Source organism: Aspergillus nomiae, assembly GCF_001204775.2.
Source record: "Aspergillus nomiae NRRL 13137 chromosome Unknown contig00148, whole genome shotgun sequence".
Classification (NCBI taxonomy): Eukaryota; Fungi; Ascomycota; class Eurotiomycetes; order Eurotiales; family Aspergillaceae; genus Aspergillus; species Aspergillus nomiae.
The window spans coordinates 16,727-42,403 of NW_015378203.1; the positions used below are offsets into that span (position 1 = coordinate 16,727).

The 25,677-nt window shown below is 49.2% G+C and overlaps 9 protein-coding genes across 9 annotated transcripts; 3 read left to right on the top strand and 6 right to left on the bottom strand.

The window, feature by feature from the left end:
- Positions 1-1,350: 1,350 nt before the first annotated feature.
- On the bottom strand, positions 1,351-4,492 carry ANOM_006031 (uncharacterized protein; the record flags this gene model as incomplete). The annotated part of the gene is made up of 7 exons (XM_015551288.1): positions 1,351-1,959; positions 2,024-2,348; positions 2,404-2,594; positions 2,653-3,140; positions 3,222-4,071; positions 4,131-4,348; positions 4,402-4,492. Coding segments are annotated over 7 exons (2,772 nt in total), but the record flags the coding sequence as incomplete, so codon positions are not given.
- A 436-nt stretch (positions 4,493-4,928) lies between these two features.
- ANOM_006032 (uncharacterized protein) lies at positions 4,929-5,893 on the top strand (the record flags this gene model as incomplete). Its single annotated transcript, XM_015551289.1, has 2 exons — positions 4,929-5,714; positions 5,759-5,893. 2 exons carry the CDS (start codon positions 4,929-4,931, stop codon positions 5,891-5,893), a joined length of 921 nt encoding a protein of 306 aa, XP_015406564.1.
- A 650-nt stretch (positions 5,894-6,543) lies between these two features.
- Positions 6,544-7,362, top strand: bud32 (serine/threonine protein kinase BUD32; the record flags this gene model as incomplete). The annotated part of the gene is made up of 1 exon (XM_015551290.1): positions 6,544-7,362. One exon carries the CDS (start codon positions 6,544-6,546, stop codon positions 7,360-7,362), a length of 819 nt encoding a protein of 272 aa, XP_015406546.1.
- A 231-nt stretch (positions 7,363-7,593) lies between these two features.
- ANOM_006034 (putative gamma-cysteine synthetase regulatory subunit) lies at positions 7,594-8,636 on the bottom strand (the record flags this gene model as incomplete). The annotated part of the gene is made up of 2 exons (XM_015551291.1): positions 7,594-8,500; positions 8,614-8,636. 2 exons carry the CDS (start codon positions 8,634-8,636, stop codon positions 7,594-7,596), a joined length of 930 nt encoding a protein of 309 aa, XP_015406558.1.
- A 283-nt stretch (positions 8,637-8,919) lies between these two features.
- On the bottom strand, positions 8,920-10,092 carry ANOM_006035 (aldo/keto reductase family protein; the record flags this gene model as incomplete). The annotated part of the gene is made up of 5 exons (XM_015551292.1): positions 8,920-9,113; positions 9,192-9,561; positions 9,640-9,821; positions 9,877-9,934; positions 10,067-10,092. The coding sequence occupies 5 exons, from the start codon at positions 10,090-10,092 to the stop codon at positions 8,961-8,963; spliced, it is 789 nt and encodes a 262-aa protein (XP_015406559.1). The 3' UTR covers positions 8,920-8,960.
- A 450-nt stretch (positions 10,093-10,542) lies between these two features.
- ANOM_006036 (DNA-directed RNA polymerase III core subunit RPO31) lies at positions 10,543-14,962 on the bottom strand (the record flags this gene model as incomplete). The annotated part of the gene is made up of 2 exons (XM_015551293.1): positions 10,543-14,791; positions 14,868-14,962. The coding sequence occupies 2 exons, from the start codon at positions 14,960-14,962 to the stop codon at positions 10,543-10,545; spliced, it is 4,344 nt and encodes a 1,447-aa protein (XP_015406560.1).
- A 446-nt stretch (positions 14,963-15,408) lies between these two features.
- On the bottom strand, positions 15,409-17,459 carry ANOM_006037 (GTPase GUF1; the record flags this gene model as incomplete). The annotated part of the gene is made up of 2 exons (XM_015551294.1): positions 15,409-16,672; positions 16,726-17,459. The coding sequence occupies 2 exons, from the start codon at positions 17,457-17,459 to the stop codon at positions 15,409-15,411; spliced, it is 1,998 nt and encodes a 665-aa protein (XP_015406561.1).
- Positions 17,460-17,747: 288 nt separating this feature from the next.
- Positions 17,748-18,842, top strand: ANOM_006038 (spindle checkpoint protein MAD2; the record flags this gene model as incomplete). The annotated part of the gene is made up of 8 exons (XM_015551295.1): positions 17,748-17,796; positions 17,853-17,878; positions 17,929-17,954; positions 18,013-18,051; positions 18,103-18,131; positions 18,181-18,326; positions 18,379-18,452; positions 18,502-18,842. The coding sequence occupies 8 exons, from the start codon at positions 17,748-17,750 to the stop codon at positions 18,785-18,787; spliced, it is 675 nt and encodes a 224-aa protein (XP_015406565.1). The 3' UTR covers positions 18,788-18,842.
- A 1,951-nt stretch (positions 18,843-20,793) lies between these two features.
- Positions 20,794-25,125, bottom strand: ANOM_006039 (uncharacterized protein; the record flags this gene model as incomplete). Its single annotated transcript, XM_015551296.1, has 11 exons — positions 20,794-20,886; positions 20,947-21,425; positions 21,488-21,551; positions 21,613-21,854; positions 21,905-22,308; positions 22,365-22,915; positions 22,968-23,070; positions 23,509-24,007; positions 24,056-24,177; positions 24,246-24,421; positions 24,478-25,125. The coding sequence occupies 11 exons, from the start codon at positions 25,123-25,125 to the stop codon at positions 20,794-20,796; spliced, it is 3,381 nt and encodes a 1,126-aa protein (XP_015406566.1).
- Between the last annotated feature and the right edge of the window lie 552 nt (positions 25,126-25,677).

The window sequence follows — 25,677 nt, forward strand, 5'->3', positions numbered from 1 at the left end:
AACATCAACCTAGGGATATAGCACACGAAAAATTCGTCCTCAGTTCACAAAATTAAAACTGGAAAGGAGTACAGCTCCACTATTAAATTTATCTTCTATGTTGATAGGGTTCGAAGTGAGAAAAGGAGATACAAGGACACCGCAACTTTGTTGTTTCATTGTGCCTGGAGGTTTGAGTCACGACGGGTCTATTGACTCACTTTTTCAACGAGCTCACACGAAGATGATATATAGCCGATGATATGTGCCATGCTAGGGAATGGAACCTTACTATGATGACTCGATGAGCAGTGCACAGAATCAAAGACCCCAGGGAGTATTCAAGAAAGATGCACGATACAAGAGCAACATAATCACCAGCAACCCTACAGACCAAAGGCCTATCAGTAAAATGAGATCGAGATCCTTCTTGTGGTTCTTTTCAGCTTTTACCGTTTCAATCTCAAGAGTGAGCTTCGCCATTTTTCTTTCGATAAGGATCCCTTCGAAGTTTTCCTCAACAAACTTGGTAAGCACACTAGGGACACTCTCTATATCCTTCACTTTTCCCTGGCTTATGTCAATACAGTCATGTATACCAAATTGGAGGTGCTTATACTTACAACTTCTTCTAGACTCAGATTGTGGTAGTCCGGAGTCTCAGTCTCGAGTCTGACGTGATAACGCCACAAGCAGCCATTGGCGCGTAATGAGCCATTGCATTTCGAGTGTCTCAAGTACCTCTCTCACCATACGTTTTGCGCTTTCCTCTTTTTTACCAACGAGTAGGGGGGTCTGTGATCAAGTTAGACCTTGTTTGTCAGTTGCGATACTTCGTTTATGAGGGTGTGGTCTACTTGCGCTTTTGCCCCATTTTCTGTGAGGTTGGGTCATTTTACCGATTGGAGAACCTATTATGTCCTTGGTTGACCTGACTGAGATACAAGAGTACTATTAGAGAGAATGACTTGGCCTAAAGGACGGTTGGTAATAAGTGTAGGATGCAAACTCTAGCAGTTAGGTACTGTGGCTAGAAAGGGGTGGACCTTTTGTAGTCGAGGATACACAAAGGGGAATGGTTTGTATTGGTAGGCAGTGTCTTATAGATTACTTCCGGACAAAGCCGATTATCTCTTTGTCTTGGTCTTTTGCTGTGTCAAAGCCTTATCATGTATAGACTTTTCCAGGGCACACCAAAGACAATGGAGATCCAAAGCCTGTAACGGACAATCTCCTTGTCAACTACATGCTTGACTGGCCACCCTTTCTTTCTTTGTTTCATGTATACTAGCAGGGCCTATTGATAATGCAAGGCCTGAAGACCCAAATTAGTACTGTGATGAGAAGGAAGTAGTTGCAAGCCACCTACGTGATAATCGCGGTGATTCTCCTGCGAAATTCGTCCTGGTCCTCATCCTCCATCCAATCCTTGTTCTCAAAGCTGGCTGGGAACCACTTTTCTGCCTGTATATACGATGATTGCGGGGAGCCCGATGCCATGATGCAGAAAATGTCTTTCATGTTTTGGTACTGGCGAAGGTCATCGCCATATTCGTCCCCTAGATCGCAGAGTTCCGCACAATGGAGTATCAAGGCTGCAAGACCTGATGCCACAGCGGTTGCGAAGGAGCTTCCCAATACCACCGCGGAGTTTGCACCGGTACTACCTTCCTCACGCTGCCGAACATTGGTTACGCTGCTCCCGCCAGGGAAGAGAAATTCATATCCTTGGGAAAGGTCATCCGGCACTCCGCTGTCTCTTGCCGCGCCGACGCGGAAGACACCTGGTGTCTTGCCTGGAAACGGGATATCAGGCCGGTTAAATCCTTGATCGGTAACTGGGGCGAAAGTGAGGATCTTATTATTGTGGGCTTCGTCAATTACCTCACTTAGCTTTCTTGACTCTGTATCACGCAGTTCAGGAAATGTTGAGCTCATTGAGATGATATCCACACCGATTGCCGTAGCCCAGGAAATTGCCTAGGAAGACAATCATGGTTGTAAGAAACATGCCCCTAAAACCCTACTCAAGCTATTGACTTACTTTTATTGCTGATTCAATTGTAGGCACTCCGTCAATCCCGTAATCAAGCCGAGCGATGTAGAGCTTGACATTAGGGCATAGGCGGAGAATTGTCTTCGCCATTAAGGTGCTTTTGTCATTTGAGGGGAGGTACCATGGCAGGGTACTGATGGTGCTTCCGTACTGAGATGTAGAGAAGGATATGCCACTGATTATACTATCCTCGAAATTTTCTTGGATCTGGCCCACCCCATGACCAATAACTGCGACCTTTACAACACGGCTGATTTCAGGGGTGTTCTTGACGAATGTCACAAATCTGTCCATATTATCTAGCCAAGGGTTTCTTCTCATTGTCATTTAGTGTCTGAAAAGATTCCGCAGATATGAGATATACTTACCTTTCACGTATGTCCTCGCTTAAAAAGTAAGAATAGTTGTCGTCTTCCGACTTGAAGCGAAAAGAAATTTTGATTTGGGGTTTACCCTTGTCTCTATTCTCTTGCAATCTATTAGTGAACTCCTTTAGGTAGCAGTTTATCCGCTCTATCGTTTCCAGCCGTGGCTGTACAACTATTTGAACATCTGTTAACTGAAATTAGGCAAGTCAGTGTGGAATAGGTAAGGGTGTATGTGGGAAGCTGCCTTACCTTCTTTAGAGCATTCAATCCGTCTGGCGCTGACCAACTGCGGAGAACTGCTTTATTTCCTGTTGAATATAACGTTATCTTTCGGGCATTTCCAGCTGCTTTAAGGACGACTCTGCTGCACAAATCCGTCCGTCGCCAGTCCCATTCTTCAATGCCAAATTTCTTGAGCGTCTCGAGCATCTCATCGCTATATGGACAATCATCATTATCATCATCAACCTTGACACTGAGGATCTTCTTCACACCCTGCTCCCATAAGATTGTAAATATGTCCCCTGTATGAGCAATTTCCGCGAACTGCTGCTGGTTCAGAGTATTGTGAACGCTGTTTTGACGTCCTGGCCGAACCGCACTAAAGGATGGGATCCGCACGAATTTCAGAATGCTCTCAAACTTGAGCCCGCGGACTAGGCGCTTGACAGTAGTCTTGGTCACTGTGACCCCGGCGATTCCAAGTTCTGTCAAATCTAAGTTGATCTCCCGCCCTGCTGAAGTTCTCAGTCCAACATTATCTCCCAAAAAGAAATTTACGGGGTGTGAGAGAAATAAAGGATAGATGGACCACGCACTATGCACTTTTCCATAAAGAAGAGATACTATCATTTCGTCGTCATCAAGGTTCATAGTCTTCTCTCTGAGTAGTGTGAGGATTTTGTCATCCCTCAGACCTTCCGCTCCCTCCCCGAGTCCTAATGAAGGGTCGCTTTCCACCGCTGGAATTCTTAACCTAGATGCATGGAAGGTACGAATCCGGTGCTGGTATGCGGATTGATTATCATTATTTGTCCAGGTGATGGCGGATTTGCAGTATGTGAGTAAGTTGTGTATCAGGATCATGCGCTTCTCATTCCGCAGTTCGATGTCAAATGAAAATCCCTCCTCCTCGCTATATTCGCTCACAAGGTGCAGAATTGAGTTCTTTTGGTCATCTGTAGCCATGAGGGCTGCTGGGCTCATGTTCGCAAATATATCGTTCGAACAATTCCGGTCAATCATGACAGGGAGAAGTTCCAGAAGCATGTTGTTATCCAACTCAAGCATCTTTGCAGTTTGTGTGGGATAGTCTTGTAAAAAGTGTGCTACAAAGTTTATGGAGCTGGACATCGAACTGGCCTCGGCCAATAGACTCGGATTTCGGGTTCGGTTTCCTACCATCAGATACATGTTTGGATACTTCCACATCACCCAATTGAAGACTGAGGCCGTAAACATATGCTTGGTTGGTATTCTAATCAGCATACTCAGAAAGTCCTGACCATTCACACCGGGCTTAGAAAGCGATTCTCCGATGTCAGTTTCCTCGGCCAGCCACTCTTCGAACATATGTATGGGTTTTTTCCCTGGCAACCCATCATGACTATGAACCGTGCGTTGTTGTTCAAGAAGCTCCCAATCCTCATCGAGGTCTGTCTCAATACTCTGCAAGAAGTAACGACATGAGCGACTGCTTGCTCTGCGCTTAGTGGTGAGGGACTAACTTGCTTCCAGAGTTTCCTGAACATTCTGATAGCCATCATATGATGCTTACTGACTATATGTTCTGGAAACAGATCATCTTCAAGTCCTTCGGTGTATTCTTGGTGTGCTGGGTACTTTGTACTGCTGGTAGTGGGCGTCTCAGTTCGTTGTCCTCCGGAAAGTAACGAGATCTCGCGCCGCTTTGTTAAGATCGCGCGCTCGTGGATGTAGTAGTCAACTAGGAGGTTAGTTAACAACATCTGAGCTTCATATTAGCCCTTGAAACCTTACCATCACTACTATTGTGGATGTATTCGCGCTCAGAATCAAGCTTGAGGCTTGCAACCTCACCTACAGCCTCGGAGGCTGGCAAAACTGCCATAGTTCAGGAGAGTTCTAGGGTGACGACGCAACGGCAGATGTAACGATACTGATCTCTTCAAGAATTAATTCTTGTATATTTATTAACAATGACCGAGAGACTATCAATCAGTGTATAAAGTTAAAGGGGAGCTGGGAGCAAACGAGGTTCTTAAACGCTTTCTCATCTAGAAGAAAGCCGAGTCACCATCTATAACCCTGGCTCGGCGCTTAAATAATGCCACGCTCAATTGCCATTAACGAATGGGTGAGAGTCAGCTAAAAATAACACAGATATCTTTTGAAAGCGCTTCACGCCAGCAAGGCTGACACTATTGCTCAGGGTTAAGGTCCTCGTACAATATTCATTGTTAAATCGAGCCACTTTCGCCATTATTCCACAACTCATTACCATCCTTACACTGAGTTCATCAGAAGTCTAGTTCAATTTCAAAACAATGAAACAGTCCGTTCAGCTCGACATTCCTCTCTTCGCCGAGGGCACCAAAGATGCTTCGTTCCGCCTCCGCAACCAACCCGGCGAGCTGCAGCGCGCTCATATCATGCAGGAGGGCTCCGACCTCACCGTCCAGGCGAACATAACCAGTGTGCTTCATGGAACACTGACCCCAGACGGCGACTACGCTACCTTGCTGGTAATCGAATATCGCTTCCAGGGCTCTTTGACCAGGAGCACACGGTTCAAGTCAGCCATGATCAAGGTCAAGTTCACTACAACTGAAGACGACCTCAGAGGACGACCAATAGTTCGAAGCGTGGCACCAGACGGAACGTTCTTCCTCAACTCAGAGACGGCAGATATCACAGACACCCTTTCGGCAAACGGTTCCGCCAAAGTCGGCGCAGGACCGGTCATCCTGGGAGTCGACGCCGGGTGGGAGAGAAGCACGTCCGTCAAACGCGAATCACATACCACGCTGGTGGGTACTACCTGGATCGACGGCCGTGACGCAGGCAAGCCCAACATGGGCCGGTGGAAATTGACCGAGAACAAATCGAAGAAGGACGGTATCCCCAGCATGTTGCGCACTGCCATCTTGGTTACGCAGAAGGTTCCGCTGGCGTTTCAGGCTATTGTTAGTATTCAGACAGAAGCTAATCTGGCCTACGCGCTCAAAAAGGAGGCGAGAAGCTTTATTGGAGGGAAGAAGGTCGACATTGTCGATCCAGTCAATTTTGCCGCCGGGGAAGCCCGTCAGTCTGTAGGGGTTGGGCTTCCGGGCGTAAGTTGGATCACTTGGCCGACTGCGACTTGCATAAGCTTCAGGTGGCTGTTCAGGGGGAGACGTCACTAGGCGCCAAACAAGGCGTCGTGTCGTCGGTAGAGGACGGTTCCACTGCTTTGTCTGTACCGTCATATCATGCTTGGCTTATTTTTGTTTTGTTTATCCTTTTCTACTAGTACTCATATCCATTCGCAATTTTCTTCTCTGGCATGACTGTGTTTCTTGACAGGGTATATTCCCGTCAAAAGCTGTATGATCAAGGACATTTATATATACGTGACAACGGTGTTCTCTACTAAAGACAACACTACCACGATAGCCCTATCTGTAACATCGTACTCAAATGATGGATGTACTATTCCCAGTATTAACGTGCGGTTGATAGCTTAACCGCTGTTTAATAACTATCTATCTCCAGGGTGGCAGCATGTATGACTTAGGGCTTCATCTACTTAGCCGCCGGGTATACCAGGATAAAGCACAAACGTCATATAAGGTGACAAAGGTCATATTTATAGTATCACTTGGGAATTGTCATCTACTCCTAGCGCTTAGAAGAATAAACAAAAGTGCACATCCTCATAATCCCCTTCCATACATAGCTCGCCAACTCCTCTCCGGTATGTTGATGCCTCATCCCTCAGGCAACAAAGAAGCACCCCACCAAGCAACCTCCAACCCAGTAACTTTTTTTCCAACACCCCTCACCACAATCAATCCCATACCAACCAAACCAAGCCAAACTACACCTCAAGCCACGAACCCAACCCACAAACAAGCAACACATCAATTCAATCCAACTCATCCAAAAGACTCACCACCCAAGATGGCCCAAGACCCCTACACCCCACCACCCCTCCCGAAAACCTTCACAAACACAACCCCACCACCGACGCTCCTCACGCAAGGCGCTGAAGCGCACCTGTACAAAACAATCCACCTCAACACCAACACGCCCGCGGCGCTGAAAATCCGGCCCTCGAAACCCTACCGCCACCCCATTCTCGACCGCCGATTGACCCGCCAGCGCATCCTACAGGAAGCGCGGTGTCTGGTAAAGCTCGTTCGGGAGGGGGTCAATGTCCCCGCTGTGCTAGCGCTGGACTGGGAGGGACAGGGTGGGGAGAATGGGAATGGAGGCGCGTGGTTGCTTATGGAGTGGATTGAGGGGTTGATTGTGCGGGTTGTTGTTGAGCGGTGGGAGGCTTTTATGAAGGCTTCTGAGGGGTTGTTGAGTGAGGAGGAGTTGCGGAGGGAGGAGGAGAAGGTTAGAGCGTTGATGAGAGGGATTGGGTGTGTTGTTGGGGGGCTGCATAAGGCTGGGGTTATTCATGGGGATTTGACAACGAGTAATTTGATCCTCAGGACGGGGGTGGTCGATGCTGTGGCTGGGGAGAGTCCCGTCATGCACGGCGATGTGGTTCTGATTGATTTTGGGCTGGCTGGCCAGAGTTCCTCCGAGGAGGATCGCGCGGTCGATTTGTATGTGCTTGAGAGGGCTTTTGGGAGCACGCATCCTCGGGCTGAGAAGTTCTTTGAGGAGGTGCTCGAGGGGTATAAGCATAGTTATAAGGGGGCCGCGGTTACGTTGAAGAAGTTGCAGGATGTTAGAATGAGAGGCCGCAAGAGGAGCATGATTGGGTGAATTTTTATTTACTTTCGTCTCTATATTTATGTGCTATGGGATTACGGGTTATGGGTTGGAGTTGGGATTATGATCCAGGAGTTTTGCGGGAGGAATCATGCTTTCATTCATCGTCAATGACAAACGCCACGCTTTATCGTCACAATGCTGGAGACGAGGTACGCCTCGGATGGGGGGAATCTGGGAATAGACAGACGGGGAATCGGCGGAGGATGGAGAGAGGAGGATCAATCATTCTTCACGAGCCTTGACGCAGGTTCCCATATCGGCCAGTGCGAAATAGCCCTTGTTCTCGACAACGCCGCGGTCCTTGACAACAGCCGTATACTTGACCACCCACTGCGGCTCGACATCACCCTGAATTCCATCGTCCGCATCTGGAGCGGAAGCAAGAATGCCGGCACCCTTCTCGCCCGGACCAAGGAGTTCCCGTGTGGTACCGATGGGCAGGATGTCCATGCAGTCGTTGTGGGTGAGGAGCTGGATATTCTCAGATTTCGCATAGAGAATCAACGATTTCGGCACGACACAGCAGTCCTTGAGGTTGATCTGGTCGACGGAGGGCTTGACCTTCGTATGCGGCAGGAACCGGGCGAGTCTCTCACTGCCAAACTCCGCCACGCCTAGCTGAGAAATCATACCCTGCTCCTTGAGATCCTCGAGCACCCTCCACGTGCGAATCATGCTGTCAAAATCATCTGGCTCCTCACTCCCGGTATCCGACGCCACCTCCTCTTCACTATCATCCTCCGCGTCGAACAAAATCCCAGGGAAAGAAACAATCAATAGATCAATAGAATCCACATGTAGTTCCTTCAAGACCAAATCAATTGCCTCCCTCGTATGCGCACATCGTCGCGACGCCGGAATTCCCGGTAAATAGAACAATTTAACCGTAATATCGTACTGCGCCTTCTCCTCTGCCAGCCCACGCTGCGCGAAGTCAATCGCCGGTATGTAGAGGCCGTCTTCGGTCTCCCGGGTCCAAGCCCGATACCGCGGGGTCGTTGTCGTCTCGGCCGAAGATAATTGTTGCGCCGTCTGGAAATTTGACCGCAGCGAGTTGATCAGCTCCACGTTGGATTTTTCCGTCGAGGCTTGCCGGATTACGGTGTGACCCCCGGACTCCATAAGATTCCTGGCCAGTATTGTTGTTAGTATAACCATATAGATACGGAATTTGCGCGCCGCGGGGTTGAATTCTTTTCGCAGAGGGGTAATCTCAGTTGCCGCAGGGTTATCGCCACTTACGAGGTGGAGAGGATTAGCTTCATGGTCGCTGTTGAATAGCGGACAGGCTATGATAGGGACAGAGTATCGTCTGGTTGGGAAAATGGGGGTTTAGGGGAGGGAGTGAGGGGATTGTCGCGAGGGAAACTTTCGGAGAGTGGCCGTTGAATTGATAAGCAGCCCCGCGGGTGCCCTTTGCCTATTAAATCCGTTTATGGTAATCTATCACATACTCAACTGTCTTCATAATCAATCGCAACTATAGCAAACCATATAATACTTAGAAATGCACAATTAAATCTAGCATAAAAGTATGAATTCACATATTCTATAGATCTACCTCTACCCCCACAACTCTATAAAACCACCTAGTCAAAATCAAGTGTAGGATCCCAATCCGTAGGGTCATACTCCCCCGTAAAAAGTCTCTTCATATCACCCTCATCCAACTCAAAATCAAACACCTCCGCATTCTCCCTGATCCGACTCGGCGTCGCAGACTTCGGCAAAGGCACCAGACCCTACAAATCAACCCTCAATTAGCCCACTGCATCAAAGACCATAACAGAACACCCAAAAGAAAAGATCGGAAACCCCACCCTCTGCAAACACCACCGAATCATAATCTGCGCAGGCGACTTATTATACTTCTTCCCCAGCTCCTTCAGCACCGTCTCACCCATGCGTGTCCCATGTGCAAGAGGCGAATACGCCTCGACAACAATATTCCGCGTCTGAAGCCACTCCACGATATCCTCGCGCGCGCACCACGGATGGATCTCATATTGACCGACGTCAATGGCCCCGCCGCCTCCTTGCTGGATGTACTCCTCCAGCTCGTCCAGATGATGGATCCCATAGTTGGAGACCCCGATTGACTTAGTCTTGCCGGCTTTCTGGGCTTCAACGAGCGCCTGCCAGGAGCCTAGACGGTCTTCTTTGCCGCCGTAGGGGGCGTGGATTAGGATTCTGTTTTTGTATTAGTTATCATTCTATAGTGCGAGAATCGGGTAAATTGTATGCTACATAGGAAGAAATAGAACTCACAAATCGAAATACTCCACCCCCGCCTCCCGGAGACTACTCTCCACCGCGCGCTTGGTCCTCTCATACCCCATAGACCCTGGCGGGATCTTGGTTGTGAAGAAGATTTGCGAGCGGTCTAGGCCAGAGTTTGCGATTGCGCGGCCGCAGGCCTTTTCGTTTCGGTACATAATTGCTGAATCGACCTATGCTATTGTTAGCTTTCGAGTTATGTGTATTTGTAAAGATGGGGGTGTGTACATGGCGGTAGCCGGTGTTGAACGCTTCGAGGACGGGACTTTCGGTTTTGGAGGGAGAACTTTTCGTTTGTTTCTGGTTAGCTTTGAGAAAGTCTTTGAGTTGAGGGTTAGACGGACATTAGGTAGACCTGGGGGGTTGTTAGTGTCTGCTTTTGCGGGGTGTTAACGGTTTATGGGGTATGTTTACTTACGCCGTAGCCGAGGATGGGGATCTCATGGCCTGAGTTTAGGCGGTAGGTTGATTGGAGGCTTTGGGGGATGCCATTGCTGTTTACTGTGGATGAGTGAGTGTATATGGGTGAGAGTGGTTGGAAGTGATGAGGTACAGATGGGGTACTGCTAAGTATGAGATCATTGCGGTGGGGCGCGTATCTGTTAATATAACCCGATTCGGTAAGTGATTCCCTACAGATGATCTACAGAACAGAGGCAGTACTTAGGTAGTATACAGTATAGAACTTCGATTATGAAGTACATATCATCGTTTGATTCATATGGTAACAATAACACGTAGTCAATAGTACAAGGATGGCGATCCCATCCATCACTACCTCAATATCGCTAATGCGCAAAATATCATGAACAGCCAAAAAGACATCCAACGCCCGTTGATGCACTTTTATAAGTAGCAAACTGCTAAACTCATTAGCACTTTTAAATGATACAATCACGTCCGAGCTCTCTTCTTCGATTTGAGAGGAGCTTCGCAGACATTGTTCCAAGTGTCTTCGAATGTCGTCTTCCGGGCTCCGATTTGGCCTTCGAAGAAATTCATCCGACGGACCACTTCCATGGCACCGGTTCCTAGAGACACAGTTTTACCCATGATAATACACTCCGAGACACCCTCGACAAGGTCGGTACGGCCGGCTCCACCAGCGTCGAACAGATGGTCTGCGGTCTTCTCGAAGGAGGCCAGCTGAAGGACAGAGTCACGCATCTTCGCAAGACCGAATCGTGTAATACCCAGGACTTCACCCTTGTAGGTCATGACATCAGCAAGAAGCTGCATGTGTCGAGGATCAATGTCCATGTCCTTCATCACCTCGCTGATTTCACGAACAATGGTCGTCCGGGCGGCTTCAATACCAAGGACCTCGCGCATTTCCATCACGTTATTGGTAGATGTGTGAAGGCCGTCAACACCAATCGTGTTCATACATGCCCGAAGACCGTAACCTTCGACAAGGAGGGTGTTGGTAGTCGACGTGTCATCCGTCCGAATAATCGCACGATAGGCTTGAGGGTGGCCGAGAACCTGGATGTCGGGAAGTAGACGCTTGAGATGCTTCAAACGCAGGAAAGGATCAGCACTTGTCGCAGCAATTTCCGTCTTCGAGAGGCCGAGCTTGCTAGCAGGATCCACATCCATATGGATGTGGATATGTGACCGCTGGCAACGGAACTTCAAGTCATCGGACTTGAAGCGCCTGTGGCTCTTGATGGCAGCCAGGATATCCTGGATCTTCAATTCGAGCGCCAGGTCTTGGATGGTCTTCCAGTTAATCTTGACCGTGATGTATGCCTCTTTGCCAGTCCAGGTCTCTCGGACATAGTGGGTGATATCCCTGAGATACGTCTTCTCAATACGTCCCTTCACAATCCGAGCCGCAATGACATTGTCCTTGGTTACCAGCTCGCAAGACACGACCGGCGTACTGATTTCCTTCGAGGCGTTGATGATTTCCTTAATACGAGGAACACCCTGTGTGATACTCATACCAGCGACACCAGCAAAATGGAAAGTCTTCAGTGTCATCTGTGTACCGGGTTCACCGATAGATTGCGCACCAACAGCTCCCACGGCGTGACCGGGCTCAACCTGGGCCTTCTTGTACTTCATTAAACATGCAGAGATGAAGGTCCTGAGCGTCGTCTCGGTCAATTTGCCTGTATGGTTCAAGCCCTGCTGACTCCTCTCATCCGAAGGATCAATATCACCGCCTCGCGAGATCAATTTGTCTGCTTTGCCGGAAACATATTGCTGAATGGACTCGAGGAAGTCGCGTGCACTTTCGAATTGGTCAACACCGTGGTTAGACCGGTCCATGTAACCAAGTTCCACCTCGAGCAAGTCTTTCCGGACCAATTTAGCGCGCTCCTTTGAGAGCATCTCCTCACACACTTCCATGATCTCTGCAGGCTGCAAACTGCGTTCGTCATTATCATAGGTGGTTGCTTCAGAGTGAATGAATGTTCGATCGAAATGAACAGGCTTAGCTTTGCCCTCCATATCCACGGGGTCCAGCTTGTCATCACCATACTGGAACTGAACGATATGGCCGGAAGAGTTCCGCACAGTATCATCGTACCGGGAAGAGAGATCTTCCAAGGACTTCATCAAACGACGCGACATGTAACCAGTCTCGGCGGTTTTGACGGCCGTATCGACCAGACCTTCACGACCGGACATGGCGTGGAAAATGAACTCATAAGGCTCTAACCCAGAGAAGAAACTATTGCGGACGAAACCCTTCGAAGGCGGTTGGCGAGCATTTTTCGGGAAATGAGGAAGTGTTCTATCTTGGAAACCGTCCTGCACACGCTGACCACCAATAATCTGCTGACCGACGAGGGCAACCATCTGAGACACGTTGATACTTGAACCCTTGGATCCAGACGTAGCCATGATCAAAGGAGAATTGTACTTGCTGAGCTGGGCGATACATTCGTCACCGGCCTGCTGTCGGACCTTACTGAGAATACCGGAGATCTTATTCTCCATAGTTTGCAACTCGTCACATCCAGGGAACGTCTCCAGGGTACCCGCCTTGTATTGGGCAATGACCTGGTCACATTGTGCATATGCTGTTTCGACCAAGTCGTGCTTTGACTGTAGCAGCTTCGCGCTTGGATAGACGTCTGTGATACCGATGGAGAAACCCATATTCGTGAACCAACGCGCGGATAACCTCGACAAGCGATTCATGCCCTCTGCTGCTGCTGGAGGACCGAAATCTCTCAGCATGACATAAAAGACATTGTCCTTCTTTCCTGAACCGATAGTAGCTTTGTCCATCACACCACACATGACCTCCGAATTACGAATGACGAGCCATCCGTCCTTCGGGTCAAGATCTTTCGGGCGGCCATCCTTGGGGGGCTTGTATTCTCTGCATGCAGCATCCAAGTTGACCATCACAGGGTCGTCCTTGTTGGGACGCATGAGAATATTGAAAACCTGCTTGCCGGTCCAAAGCATCTGTGGCTTGAGCACTGCGGGTGGGGGAAGATCGAAACGAGTTTCCGGGCCAAGCATGTAAAGGCATATCTGCGTGAACGAGCGGCGATCAAAGAAATTATCTTTACTACTCAAGATGTACGCAGCACTGATGAAATCTTGGATGGCGGAAATAATGGGTTCACCGTTCTTGGGCGTTGCCAGATTGTTCTTGACACCCATCAACTCCATAGCTTCGGCTCTCGCTTCTTCGGTCTGAGGTACGTGCAAATTCATCTCGTCTCCGTCGAAATCGGCATTGTATGGGTTACAGACACACTCGTTCAACCGGAAAGTTCTGTGAGGGCGGACCTTGGCAAAATGGGAAAGAATACTGAGCTTGTGAAGAGAGGGCTGGCGGTTGAAAAGCACGATATCACCGTCCTCAATATGGCGTTCGACAACGTCTCCCTCCTGCAGCTGATCAGCAATCATGTTGAGACTACCGTACTTGAGGAAGGTCTTGAAGGTTGAGCCCTTCTTGACCAGGTAGTTCGCTCCTGGCCACTTTTTGGTTCCGTTCCGAACTCTCTGCTGCAGCTTCTCCTTGTTGTACCGTGTGACCACCTCAGGATAAGTCATATTCTTCGCCACTAGTTCGGGAACAGCGACTTCATCAACTCGCAAATTCGGATCAGGCGAAATGACAGTTCGACCAGAGAAATCAACACGCTTTCCAGATAAATTACCACGGAATCGTCCCTGCTTTCCTTTCAGTCGCTGCACAAAACCTCGTATGGGCTTTCCCAAGTCTGCTTTGTTCAAGCCAGGTACGTCACTATTGATATAGACAGCAATCTGAAGTTGCATATAGTCCCAGCATTCCATGATAGTCTGAACGGGGGCACCCTTGAGCAATGCGTTCTTAAGATTGATGTTACTCTGGACAATGTCACCCAACTTGGCAGTTAGATCATCCTCGGTGGAGGAAGCGTCCTGGCCTACAGAAGGACGGATACACACAGGGGGCGCAGGGATATACTGCCAGAGAAACATTTCGGGTCTGGCTTCCTTCGGGTCCAGTCCCAATAGTTCGCAGTCTGTATCGGAAATTCTCTTGAAGAGGTTTAGAACACGCAAAGCATTCATATCATCCTGCGCTTTTTTGTAATGTTTTTCAACTTCCGCATTATGACTCCTAGCTTCCTCAAACGATCGGTCGAAGACAATCTTGCTGGGTGGGGGGATCTTCTTCATAGAGGTAGAGGCATTGAAGGCACGGAATTTATCGTGCGTGATTTTGAGCGCGCTTGTTCCAGCCTTCTTGACTACACCATTGACGGCACCACACACATCACAGTTCCGAGTCTTCCGGCATCGCTCGTTGATGCGCTTCGCTATTTGCAACCTTCTCAAATTATCCAAGCCCGGGCGTCTCATTTCACGGAGATAAGCACGACGTTCTCCTTCCGGAAGCAAAATGTGCGAACATTCTTTGCAAATCTCCTGCAAGATGGTGATAACACGTTTGAAATACCCTACATGGAACGAGGGCAGGACGAGTTTCACGTGGCCGAAATGGCCGTTACAGACTTGAAGGGCACCGCCACAGGTTTGACATGATGCGGTTTTGCTCGATACACCCATGCGCGAATCGAGGGGGCCATGGGCAACGACCGATCGATCACGGTCAAGGTCAAAAAACTTCCGGTCGGAAACCTCGACTACGCCTTGGCTGACAATATCATCGTTGGACCTATATGAGTCACGCGCAAGCAGGTCAGCCATGGTCCCCAGACAACCCACAAGTGACACCCGGCCAGGGTTCTTACAGAACACCAAATTTCAATTCCTTGATAACTTTCGGGGCACGGTCAATGACCTGGGCCTTGCCCAGATCGACCTGCACACCTTCCGGAGGCTGCATCACGCCTGTCAAGAGCTGAACATGGCAGGGAGGCAATAACTCAAAGAGAAGTTTTGTAGGGCGCTGCGGTCAGCGCACAACCGAAAAAGGGGCTCGTCGAGGTATATGTAGGACAATAGCACCCCGCTAATCCGTGTGAATGCCAGTTGCACAATCGAAAATGTCAGTGACACGGATGAAAGAGAAACTGCAAGACATCACCGCGGCGGGGTCGGCGACGAACTTTTCTGCGGCCAAATTGAAAGCTCCCGCGGCCCCTCCGCTGCGCCGTCCAATCACATTCAATCACTCTTGATATACACCGCTTACCTAAACATTCAATGCTCAAAAACTCCAAAACGGGTAATCATATTGAATGCCGGGGTCTACTATCCAAGGCAGAGATAAAATAAGTTCTAACAGGTATAATACAATAAATCGTAATTTACAGTCTTTCTCGAAACAGTCTATTTCGACAAGAAGTTTTGGAACGCCTTTTGTTCAATCACCACGTTTCCGACAGCCCTGAGCCTCTTCCGGCCTTCTTTCTGTTTTTCCAGGAGCTTCCTCCGTCGGCTGACATCACTAGCATGAAGCTTGGCCAGGACATCTTTCCGGTATGGCTTGACGGTTTCTCTTGCAATGACTTTGCGTCCGACAGCAGCTTGGATGACGACCTCGAAGAGCTGTCGATCGACGTGCTGCTTGAACTTTGTCACCCATTTCCTTCCCAGTCGTTCTATTTGGCTATAGTGAACAACTCGCGCAACAGCATCCACAGGGGCTTTATTAACCAGCAGCTGTAGTTTCACGATGTTGCTCGGCTGCCACGCAGATTCCTCGTAGTCCAGAGTAGCGTAACCTTTGGTGGATCCTTTGAGCTTTCCGAAGAAATCGTCGACCAATTGTGCCAGAGGCAGTTCATACTTGAGAATGACCTGAGTTGCCGTAAAATACTCAAGGGTTTTCTGCTCGCCTCGGTTCGCTTCGCACAATTCGATCACCTTGCCGAGGTACTCATCGGGGAAGGTTAGGGTAGCAAGCACGTAAGGCTCATGGATCTCTGCGACCTTAGATCGCAGATCATCCTCCTCGGGGAAGCGAGCGGGACTGGTCACAATCTCTTCGCGGCCATCCTTCCATATCACCTTTACCGGCACTGAAGGAGGCGTGATGATGATGCTGGCACCGTGCTCCTGGCGCAAACGATCCTCGAAAACAGAACAGTGGAGTGTCCCAAGGAATCCCAGTCTAAATCCTGCACCTAAAGCTTCAGAAGATTCCTTCTGCACAGTGATGCTTCTGTCATTGAGCATAAGCTGGTTGATGCTATCCTCGAGGTGCTCGAAATGATCCGCATCCACGGGATAGGCGGCTACGAAAACCATCGACTTGGGTTCTTCGAACCCCGGAAGGGGCTCCACAGCTTTCTCGGAGCCGACCTTGGTGTAAGTATCCCCGATCTTAGCTTCCTTGCTCCGTTTCATACCGGGGTTGAAGTAGATATAGCCGACTTGGCCGGCTCGCAGGACGGTCTGTGAGGTCTCGAGGGGGTACATGATGCCGACTTCACCGACATAGTACTTGATGCCGGTTGCGAACGAAATGAGTTGGTCGCCTGCCCGAACTTCACCGTCGAAGATTCGTACCAGACAGATAACACCTTTGTAGGAATCGTACCAGGAATCGACAAGTAACATCCGTAGGGGCTTCTGACAATCACCAACAGGCCTGTTGTACAGTCAATAATGAGTTACGGTAGTGGTTATGAATGGTATACATACGCGGGGATCTTCTCAACCACAGTAGGAAGTAATTGCTCAACATTCAGGCCGGTTTTAGCAGACACCATCACCGCATTTTCCGTGTCCAGTTCAAACGACGTTTTCATCTGTTGGAGTGCCTTCTCCGGTTCGGCCGATGGCAAGTCCACTTTGTTGATGACAGGAATCAACTCTAAGCCCTGCGCGAATGCGAGATAGAAGTTTGCGACGGTCTGTGCCTGGATACCCTGGCTGGCATCCACCAGAAGCAATGCTCCGCCGCAACTGGCATAACTGCGCGAAACCTCGGCACGAAAGTCCACATGTCCCGGTGTATCGACAAGGTGCAACAGATAATCCTCCCCGTTATGGTTATATATCATGGTACATGTTTGTGCCTTCACAGTGATACCTCGTTCCCGTTCGACATCGAGTTTGTCCAACACCTGTTTATTCGATCCTGGCTGGATAGTGCCCGTGAGTTCGAGCAGTCGGTCGGAGAGGGTACTCTTCCCATGGTCAACGTGAGCGACGATACAGAAGTTACGGTAGCGGTCGATGGGAATCTGCGCGATTCTGGCTTCAAGATCGGAGGCGGGTTTGCTCGCTGCTGCTCTGGCTCGCGATGCCAAATGGGCGGAACTAGTGAAAGAACGGATGGTATTATAGAGGCCGGATGGCGCCTTGGGAAGGCTTGCCGCCGGGCATTTCGGCCCTGCGCTCAGCCATCTGGCTAACTGCAGGCATCCTCGCATCGGGAGGTCTGCAATGGCATGGGAATTGTCTCTTGTCGAATTAAATGTTTCGCACTCTGACCGTGGGAATCAATTGGAAGTTCTGGTTTTGCGGGCAAAAAAAGTGCGGCTCTGCGGAGAAAACGATTGGCAGGCGGTCGATTGCGATGTATCGAATTAAATTTAATTGCTGCGGCGACTATCGGAGTAAACAAACGCTTCCTGTCTTTTCCCACCAACAACTCTCTCATCAGGAACGTCGACAGAATCAACTCACGGATTTATCCATTGCCGTCAAATTAATTCAACATGCCACCCACGAAGGACAAGTCTAAGGTTCACAAATTGTCCCTGAAAGGTGAGAATCAAACACGAGCAGTTTATCGGAAAGATCAGGAGCTCATCCCTATATAGGGTCGTCCAAGCTTGTCGCAGAATTCGTAAGGATCCCACACACTTCTTGTCATCGCCAAAATACTAATTTTTCTAGTTTGAATACTCTATCAATTCCATCCTGTGAGCCCGCATTTTCGGCGACCTATATAGGGCCATTTCCACTGACCCTGACCTCCAGTTTCCAGCGAGGCGTCTATCCCCCAGAAGATTTCACGACGTGAGTTTTTCGAAAGTTTGTGAATAGGCTGCTTGTGTCTAACTCGTCTAGTGTCAAGAAATATGGCCTCAACATGCTTAGTTAGTTGACCCGCCGTTACTTATTCTGTGCATCCGCTGACGGACCTAGTTACTTCCGATGACCAGGTCAAGGCCTATATCAAGAAGATCATGTCGCAGTTGAACAAGTGGATGATGGGAGGCAAGATCTCCAAACTTGTTGTAGTCATCACAGACAAGGAAACTGGAGAACACGTGGAGAGATGGCAATTCGACGTAAGAACTAGCACATGTGGTACGGATTTCAAAGACTAACAGATAATTGTAGGTCCAAATATTCGGGAAACAAAGCAAGAGTACGAAGTCGCAGGCTTCCGGTGACAAGGAAAACACCGGTCCAGAGTAGGCCGCCTTTATCCATAACATACATACTTCAGCTAATCCCTTGTAGCAACGCCGACCCTCAAACCCCGGTTGAGAAAACAGAGAAAGAAATCCAAGAAGAAATCCAGGCGATCTTCCGCCAAATTACTGCTTCGGTTACCTTCCTTCCTGTTCTCGACGGAGACTGCACATTTAACGTCCTCGTGTATGCCGACGCCGATTCCGAGGTGCCGGTCGAATGGGGTGACAGCGACGCCAAGGAGATCAAGAACGCAGAGAAGGTCCAGCTCAGGAGTTTCAGCACGAACAACCACCGTGTAGAGACACTGGTTAGTTATCGTCTTGCTGACTAGGCGAACCTACCACTAGTTGCGGTGTTTTTGGAAGGCGTTCAGGACAGAGGACGACAAGCTCAATTCTGCATATTTCGGTGCTCGTGTTTCGTGTTTTAGGATCGGCCGCATATCAGTAACGATTAATGAATATGCATCACTAGCATGGTTTCAAAACTTCTATAGAATTCAGCATATCTAAACTACCTAGTAGTAACTTCTTATCATTACCCCAATGCCATAATATCCCGCCAGTACTAAAACCAGGCAACTCCCCCATCCTCGAAAACCACTCATTCCCACCCTTCCCTCCATCCCATCTCACCAACTGCTCAACCACTTCCCCCAACCCCACATTGACAAAAAGCCCTTCCTCCATACCTTCCACCCACCCCCTCTTAACCCTCTTCTCCTTCAACTCCCCCAAACCCCATACCGATCCCTCATCCACAACCCAATCCCCCTTTTCTCCTCCCCCTCGATCAAAGATGCCTCAGAAGTCACCTCCTCAGGCGGATTAATCCCAACAACAGCAGCTCTACCTTCCTTTCCAAGCCCCCTCTGAAGCGGAGCCAATCCTATAGCGGGAAAATGATACTCCATAAAGCGTCTCCGCTTGAACTCATGCGTCACCACTGTCACCCGTGATGGGTAGGCGCCCGTATAGAGCCTAAACCGGAGTAGAGAGAATAGCACGTTCTGGTAGGAATCGGTAGCGTGGGTTTCGGCGATGATTTGGGCGGAAGGGACGGTGTAGTTGAAATAGTTGTTCTCATGGGCGAGGGTCTGGGGTTGAGAGTATTATTTTTTGCATCTTTTTTTCTCTCTCTCTCTTGTATTGGGGGGGGGGGGGGAAGAATTACGTACCAGGTACGACTCCCCTTCTGTTAAACTAGTACGATTCCTCTTTGTTGCACCTCTGATGTAGCAGTAAATTTGGGCAATCGTTAGTGGGGTTCTACGCCTCAATCCAAATATATATAAAGTCTGGGCAGTTCAAGGAGGGACGGTATATACCCCGAAAAAACAAGCAACGCAGCCGGATCATTTGCCAAGGCTTCTAGACCAGCTTTTACATGAGCTGTAAACGTGGGTGTTTCTCCCTTTTGGAAGGGTTCTATGAGCCTATTATGGTTTTGTTGCCCGTTAGGTGTGGCTATATATTGCGCGCTCATACTTACGGATATGTATGAAGTCGGAAGTATAGGTACGAGCACGACAGTATAGCTGAATGGCCCTTGTAGTATGGAATAGGAGCTGTAGAGGAAAGACTTACCATTCGTCCTCTGAGGTGCCGTGTGTTGGCCCACCAAGGTATATGGCGTGGCAGCAGACGATGATCAGATGGTTGCAGTGGGCTGGTGTTGACATGATTGCTGTATTCTCTTGGATGCTTTTCAACAGAACACTAACGGAGAGGTGAAGTCTTGGATCCAGATTGACTATAAGTAAATTGTGATAAATGTTTTTCGTTAAATTAACGTAGGCTCGGGAGATATTTATTACCTAAGCCGGTGATGGGCTGGTTTTACGATTCTTCGAGAATAATAAGTATACAGTGCACAGTTCAATTGGTAAAACAGCTGCTGGATGAGGTCAAATCGTGTCGCAAATCAGAACACTGTCCACCAGGACATCACTCTAATGTACATGCATGATGGATCGTCCGTTCCATGAAGAGAATATGAATCTCACGCCGAAGACACAATACCAACCTTGCCAAATTCTGTCCTTGCAGAATTGCATAACCCTACCGGAAATGACAGAACTCCGTTATCATGGTAGAATGCTTCAACAGACAACGCTGAGGTGACCAATGCCGAGGGAAAAAAAACTATCACCAGCAAAGCAGAACGCCGTGAACTCGCCCGTTATGCACATTTATGTGTCAACATACATCTGCAACAATTCGGAAAGAATAATATAGAGACAGAAAGCATGACAATATGGACATCCGTTATTGTAGGGAATGCCGACAAGAAAAAGAAAGGATAGGGGTATCAAGAGTTTGAGGCAGGAGAATAGTATTAGTTAAGTGGATCGTGACGGAAGGTGCAGTCGTTGCCTTTTCTGCATTTCCCTTCGGGCCAGTAACGACAAGGGACCAATCCAACCTTGGGCTATCATGTATAGTTAGTAACCGATTCCATTATAGAATATGCAGGCATCCGGCGACTTACATGACTCTTATTGGGTCCGTTCGGTTTGTTCCGTTTGAAATAACCATATCTGTCATCCTCAGAACCATCGAAGCCCGGACCCTCACGCATACGCTTGCGCTCTGGGTCGTCGAATTGGCCAGGCATTTGAGATGGGTTCGGTCCAGATTGTTGGTTGCCCCCAGTAAACTGTGATATGAACGCAGCTAGGTTTGGCGCAATAGCCGGCTGCGACGGTTGAACAGGGGGCATGACAGGTGGTGGTGGTGGTGGCTGCTGCATCTGCTTCTGAGCATTGAGGACAGCCAGGATTTTCTGGAAGTCGAGGCCCTGTGTTGCAGGAGCCTGAGTAGCGGCAGGGAACTGAGGCACCTGCAGTTGTTGGGCTGCAGGTTGTGGCGCCTGTTGCTGACGGAACATACTGATGGTTCGCTCCAGATCCGACATCGGTGCTTGAGTCACAGGCGGAGGTGGGGGAGGAGGGGGGTTGACTGCTGCTGCTGAGGCGCATTTTGTATGATTTTGAGCAAGTTTGAAATATCAAACTGGCTGGATTGTGCACTTGGCTGAGGTTGAGCTGGAGTTGTTTGAGGATTAATAGCGGAAAAATACCGCTCCTGTCGAACCTGTCATAATACAGTTAGGTCGGATTCACCAAATGAAAGGGGAAACAATGATAATGCTTACCTTGACGTGATCCGGAAGCTCTCCAAGAGCAACTGCTTCTGCTGTTGACCCGTCTTCACTGGGCGGGGGAGGTTCCTTTGGCGAAGGTGGCACATCTGCAGCGGAGGTATAGAAAACCATAAGCGTCGTCGCTTCGCGGTGCTCCTGTGCTTCCTTCTCAGCACTGATCGGCTGCTGGGTGCCGGCGCGTTTGATGTTGTTCCTGGAACGATCCTCAGGAGTGATGTCCGCAAAATCAATTTCTACCTAGGTTAGTATGGTATTTCTGATGGAAGTCTAAACCATGACTTACCCGATGGCTCATAATAATCACGCAAGCTTTCTTCGCGGACGCCACCATCCTCTTCCTCGTCGAACTCGTCCAGGTCTCTGTGAAGTTTAAGCACACTGCCTTCACCCTTGACATCACCAGCCTCGTGCTGCGCATGATCCCCTGGTCCCAGCTCCTCGTCAGGATCATGCGTGAACAAACGAACTTCAGTAAGAGAGTCATCCGGCTTCCACGTGACTCGGAGCCTTCGCCTCGCTTCTTTGCGGAGTCGCTTCTTTCGTTCTTCTTCCGTCTCTGGAGGCTTGTTCTCGGCTGGCTCAGACGGAGGTGCTTCTTTTTGCTTATTGAGATCGGCCATGATGTCGCCAAAAGAGAAGGTCGGCCTGGGAGGTGCGGGTTGAGACTCTTTCTTTTCAGTCGGTGTGCTGCTCACAGTTAGTATCGAATAGTGAAGCTCGAGTAATTACACAAATCTGCTTACCTGGACTTTGCTGCGGCCGCGGCCGCGGCTGCTCTCTCTGCGTTTGAGGTTCCTGGCCTCTTCGAAGCCGACGACAGACTTCCGAATAGGTTAGTCGGTTTGGGAGCAATAATATTAGCCTTTGGACGTGAAGCAGCTGCCACTGCTGGTTTGGCCTCTTGGCCTGTTTCCTGGGGGCGCTTGGCGGGGCCAGTCACAGGGCCGTTGGTTGGCTTCTGGGTACTCTTTAGATTTGACGTAACAACCATCCGCTTCGTGGCTGGTTGGCCATTGGCCTCAGCATCTCGAGGCCTTTTGGATCCAGCCAGCTCCGCACGCGGACCGTCAGCCAATGCAACATTGGAGACAGTGTTCATGGCGGGAGATGCCTCTTTCGGCGCTGCTTTATTAGCCTCTTGCTTTCTCTTAGTGGAAGTGGCAGCATTGTCCAAGATCTTCTGAGCAAGGCTTTTAGCTACTTGTCCGCCCTTTTTCACGAACCGAGGCAGTAGTTTAGCAACATTCGTTTTTTGGAGCACATCTTCATCCATGGTAACAAATCGAGCAAGTAGCTGATGAAAAGGCTTAGTCTCTTGCATGTTCAATATATGTGGACGAGCTTACCTTGAGCAGGTTTAGGGTGAATGCCCCATCGATGTCAGAGGCCTGATGCCGATCGAGAAGGAACGAATACATGGCAGCCACCGCCATGGGATGCTCTCCTAGCCTGAAGATTTGGGTTAGCCAACAGCAATCATACATGGCATAAAACTTGTATAAGCCGCAAAAAATAAGACACGGTGGTTTAGAATGACGGCTAGTGTGGCAGGCCAATCTCTATCACTAGAGTCCTAGTATAGTGACTCTTCAAGATAGGTGATTATGCGTCCATACTGGGATCGCCGAAAGGGAGCTATTCTTTAAAAAGAACCTTCTCCCTTTAGTTCCTTTGTTCTTTAAGGACACGTAACTAGGTATGTACTGTCCTCGGGTGCAAGGTAGTTTCCACCCTTACTTATAAGCATTCTTTTTAAGAAGATATGCCGAAGTCCACACTAGGGAAATTACGCGGGAGAGGCTCTCAATTCGTTTCTGACTTCTATGGCCATGACAACGATATGCCAAGTTGTTAAGAGAAAGGAATAATGAAAGAGAAAGGACATACTTTTCGACGATCGTGGGGTGGCCCTGATCCAGAGTGGTGCTAACAACCACGTCCATCAGGCGCCGCTGGAGGACAACATCCTTCTTGATCTGGGCTGCTTTATCGTTTTCGCCCTTGTTTTCCGCCATTTTCATCGCTTGTGACTTCTCTTTCCACGTATCCCTTACGGCTTTGACAACGTCTTTAAACGCAACCAGTGCGCCTTTGACTTTGTCAGCATGGGGCCGCCTATTACGCGGCGACCACACGGCTCGAAGGGCATCATACTGCGCGGCAGCTTCTGGGTCACTGGGACGAACAGGGTCAATGGGAAATGGCTCTTCTGGCAGTTCAATCTCTAGTTCCGAGTCAGAGGTATCGGTCTCGGATCCAGAAGAAGCGAGCTTCCCATCGGGCTTCTTTGTCGACGCCTTAGCCGCAGACTTTTTGGTTACCTTTTTCGACGTGGTCTGTTTCTTTCCTGATTTCGTCGAAGGGTTTGGTAGGATCGGTTGTTGGCCTGACGGGGTAAGTACAAAGATAAGAAGCGATAGTGTAAGGAACGTACGGTTCATAGGTATGACTACCTCAACGCCTGGAGTCTGTGAATTTGGGAGATTCGGGTTATTAGCAGTAGGTCGGTTCAGGATTGACGGCATTTGTAGGTCGTTCCGGAAGTAGTCGAATGCCCTAAAAGAAACAGTAAGTAAATGCCTCTAAGGCACAGTCAAACTAGCCTTTTCGGAATTGGGGCTCACCTCTGGTTATCCTGACGTTCGAAACCTGGGGGATTAACGTAGATGAAATTATTAAGGGGGGCATGCTGGTTGTTGGCTTGTTGAGCGGTGTTGAGAAACTGAGGGTTGATAGTTTGATGCTCATGTACAGTTGGCGCCGAATCAGGAAACTCGTTTGTGTACTGCATCTGACCATGCTGCTACCAATTAGCTAGCCTATTCATATAACGGACCTTGTTTCGAAGAGTCTTACCGAAGTCTCCTCTGAGAACCCTGCGGGTAGGGTGTATGGAACGATGGGAGTTTGAGACGTATTGGACTGATAAGGAGCTGATTGAGTCGGCTGAGGCTGAGAAGCTTGGGGTGTTGGCGTTTGTGAGAAGGTGTCGGGCACCGAGATGTGTTGAGCGGAGTAGTAGTTTCGAGGAAACGTATAAGGTTGATAAGACGGGTTATCGGACGCATTGAGCGGCTGCGACTCGAAAGACACCTGTCCCTGTGAATACTGGGGCAATTGACGATATTGTACAGGCATTGTGAATCCTTGTGGGTTCGACGGCATGATCTGCTGAGGATGTAGAGGGTTGGGTCGCCAAGATTGAGGAGTGGATGAGGGATACAGGCCATGGCCATGTTCCTGTTGAAGTGGCAAAGAACTGCGTTGCTGAGGTGTTTGACCGAATACTGGATGATCCCAGCCGATCCCCAATGGCTGTGGCTGCTGTGGTTGTTGCGATTGCTGTAGCTGTTGTTGTGGAGGATGCGCATGTTGATGTGGGGGTTCCGGATTCGCATACAGTGACTCCCAGTATTCCGGCGGCAATGAGCCCGGGTCTACTGGCGCATGAGGCAGACCGCGCATCAAATTTTGCGGCGGTGACTGCTCCATGCTGCCGTTCATTCGGTCCTGCGCTATCCGATATTGATTCTTGGGATGTTGTCGAAAAGTTATTTGGTCCAAGTACTAAAGGGAGAGCAACCCAAAATGGTAGGTATAAGTCACATGCATCCACGTGCGTGACAGTCCTAATTTGGAAAGGTCTGGGACGCCGGTCTTCCTGGATCGCAGTTGGCGGGAAGCCTGCTGGTGGAGTCCCCAGTCTAAGCCGTTCTATTGGACAGAGTCTCGTGATAAACGTTGGAACAATGAATGCAAGCCGGGCGAATCACTGGTCCAATCCGAGTTTGTCAGCGCTGGAAGATGCTGATTCGCTGAGTGGGGGAAGCGGTAAGAAATGGCAAAGCCGAATTTCTCGCAGTGCAGCAATTCAAGCAGTGTGAAGTGTAATAAATGGATGTATGATCCGGACCGTGGCAAACTGGCCTCCGCTTCCCAAATGTTAAAGAAACTTGACAAGTTCTAAGGCCCTTGTCCTTGTTTCTGTGCCTTTCCCTTTTTTTTTTTTCTGACTGTGCCAACAGGAAAAAAGAAGAAAAAAAAGAACAGTTATTT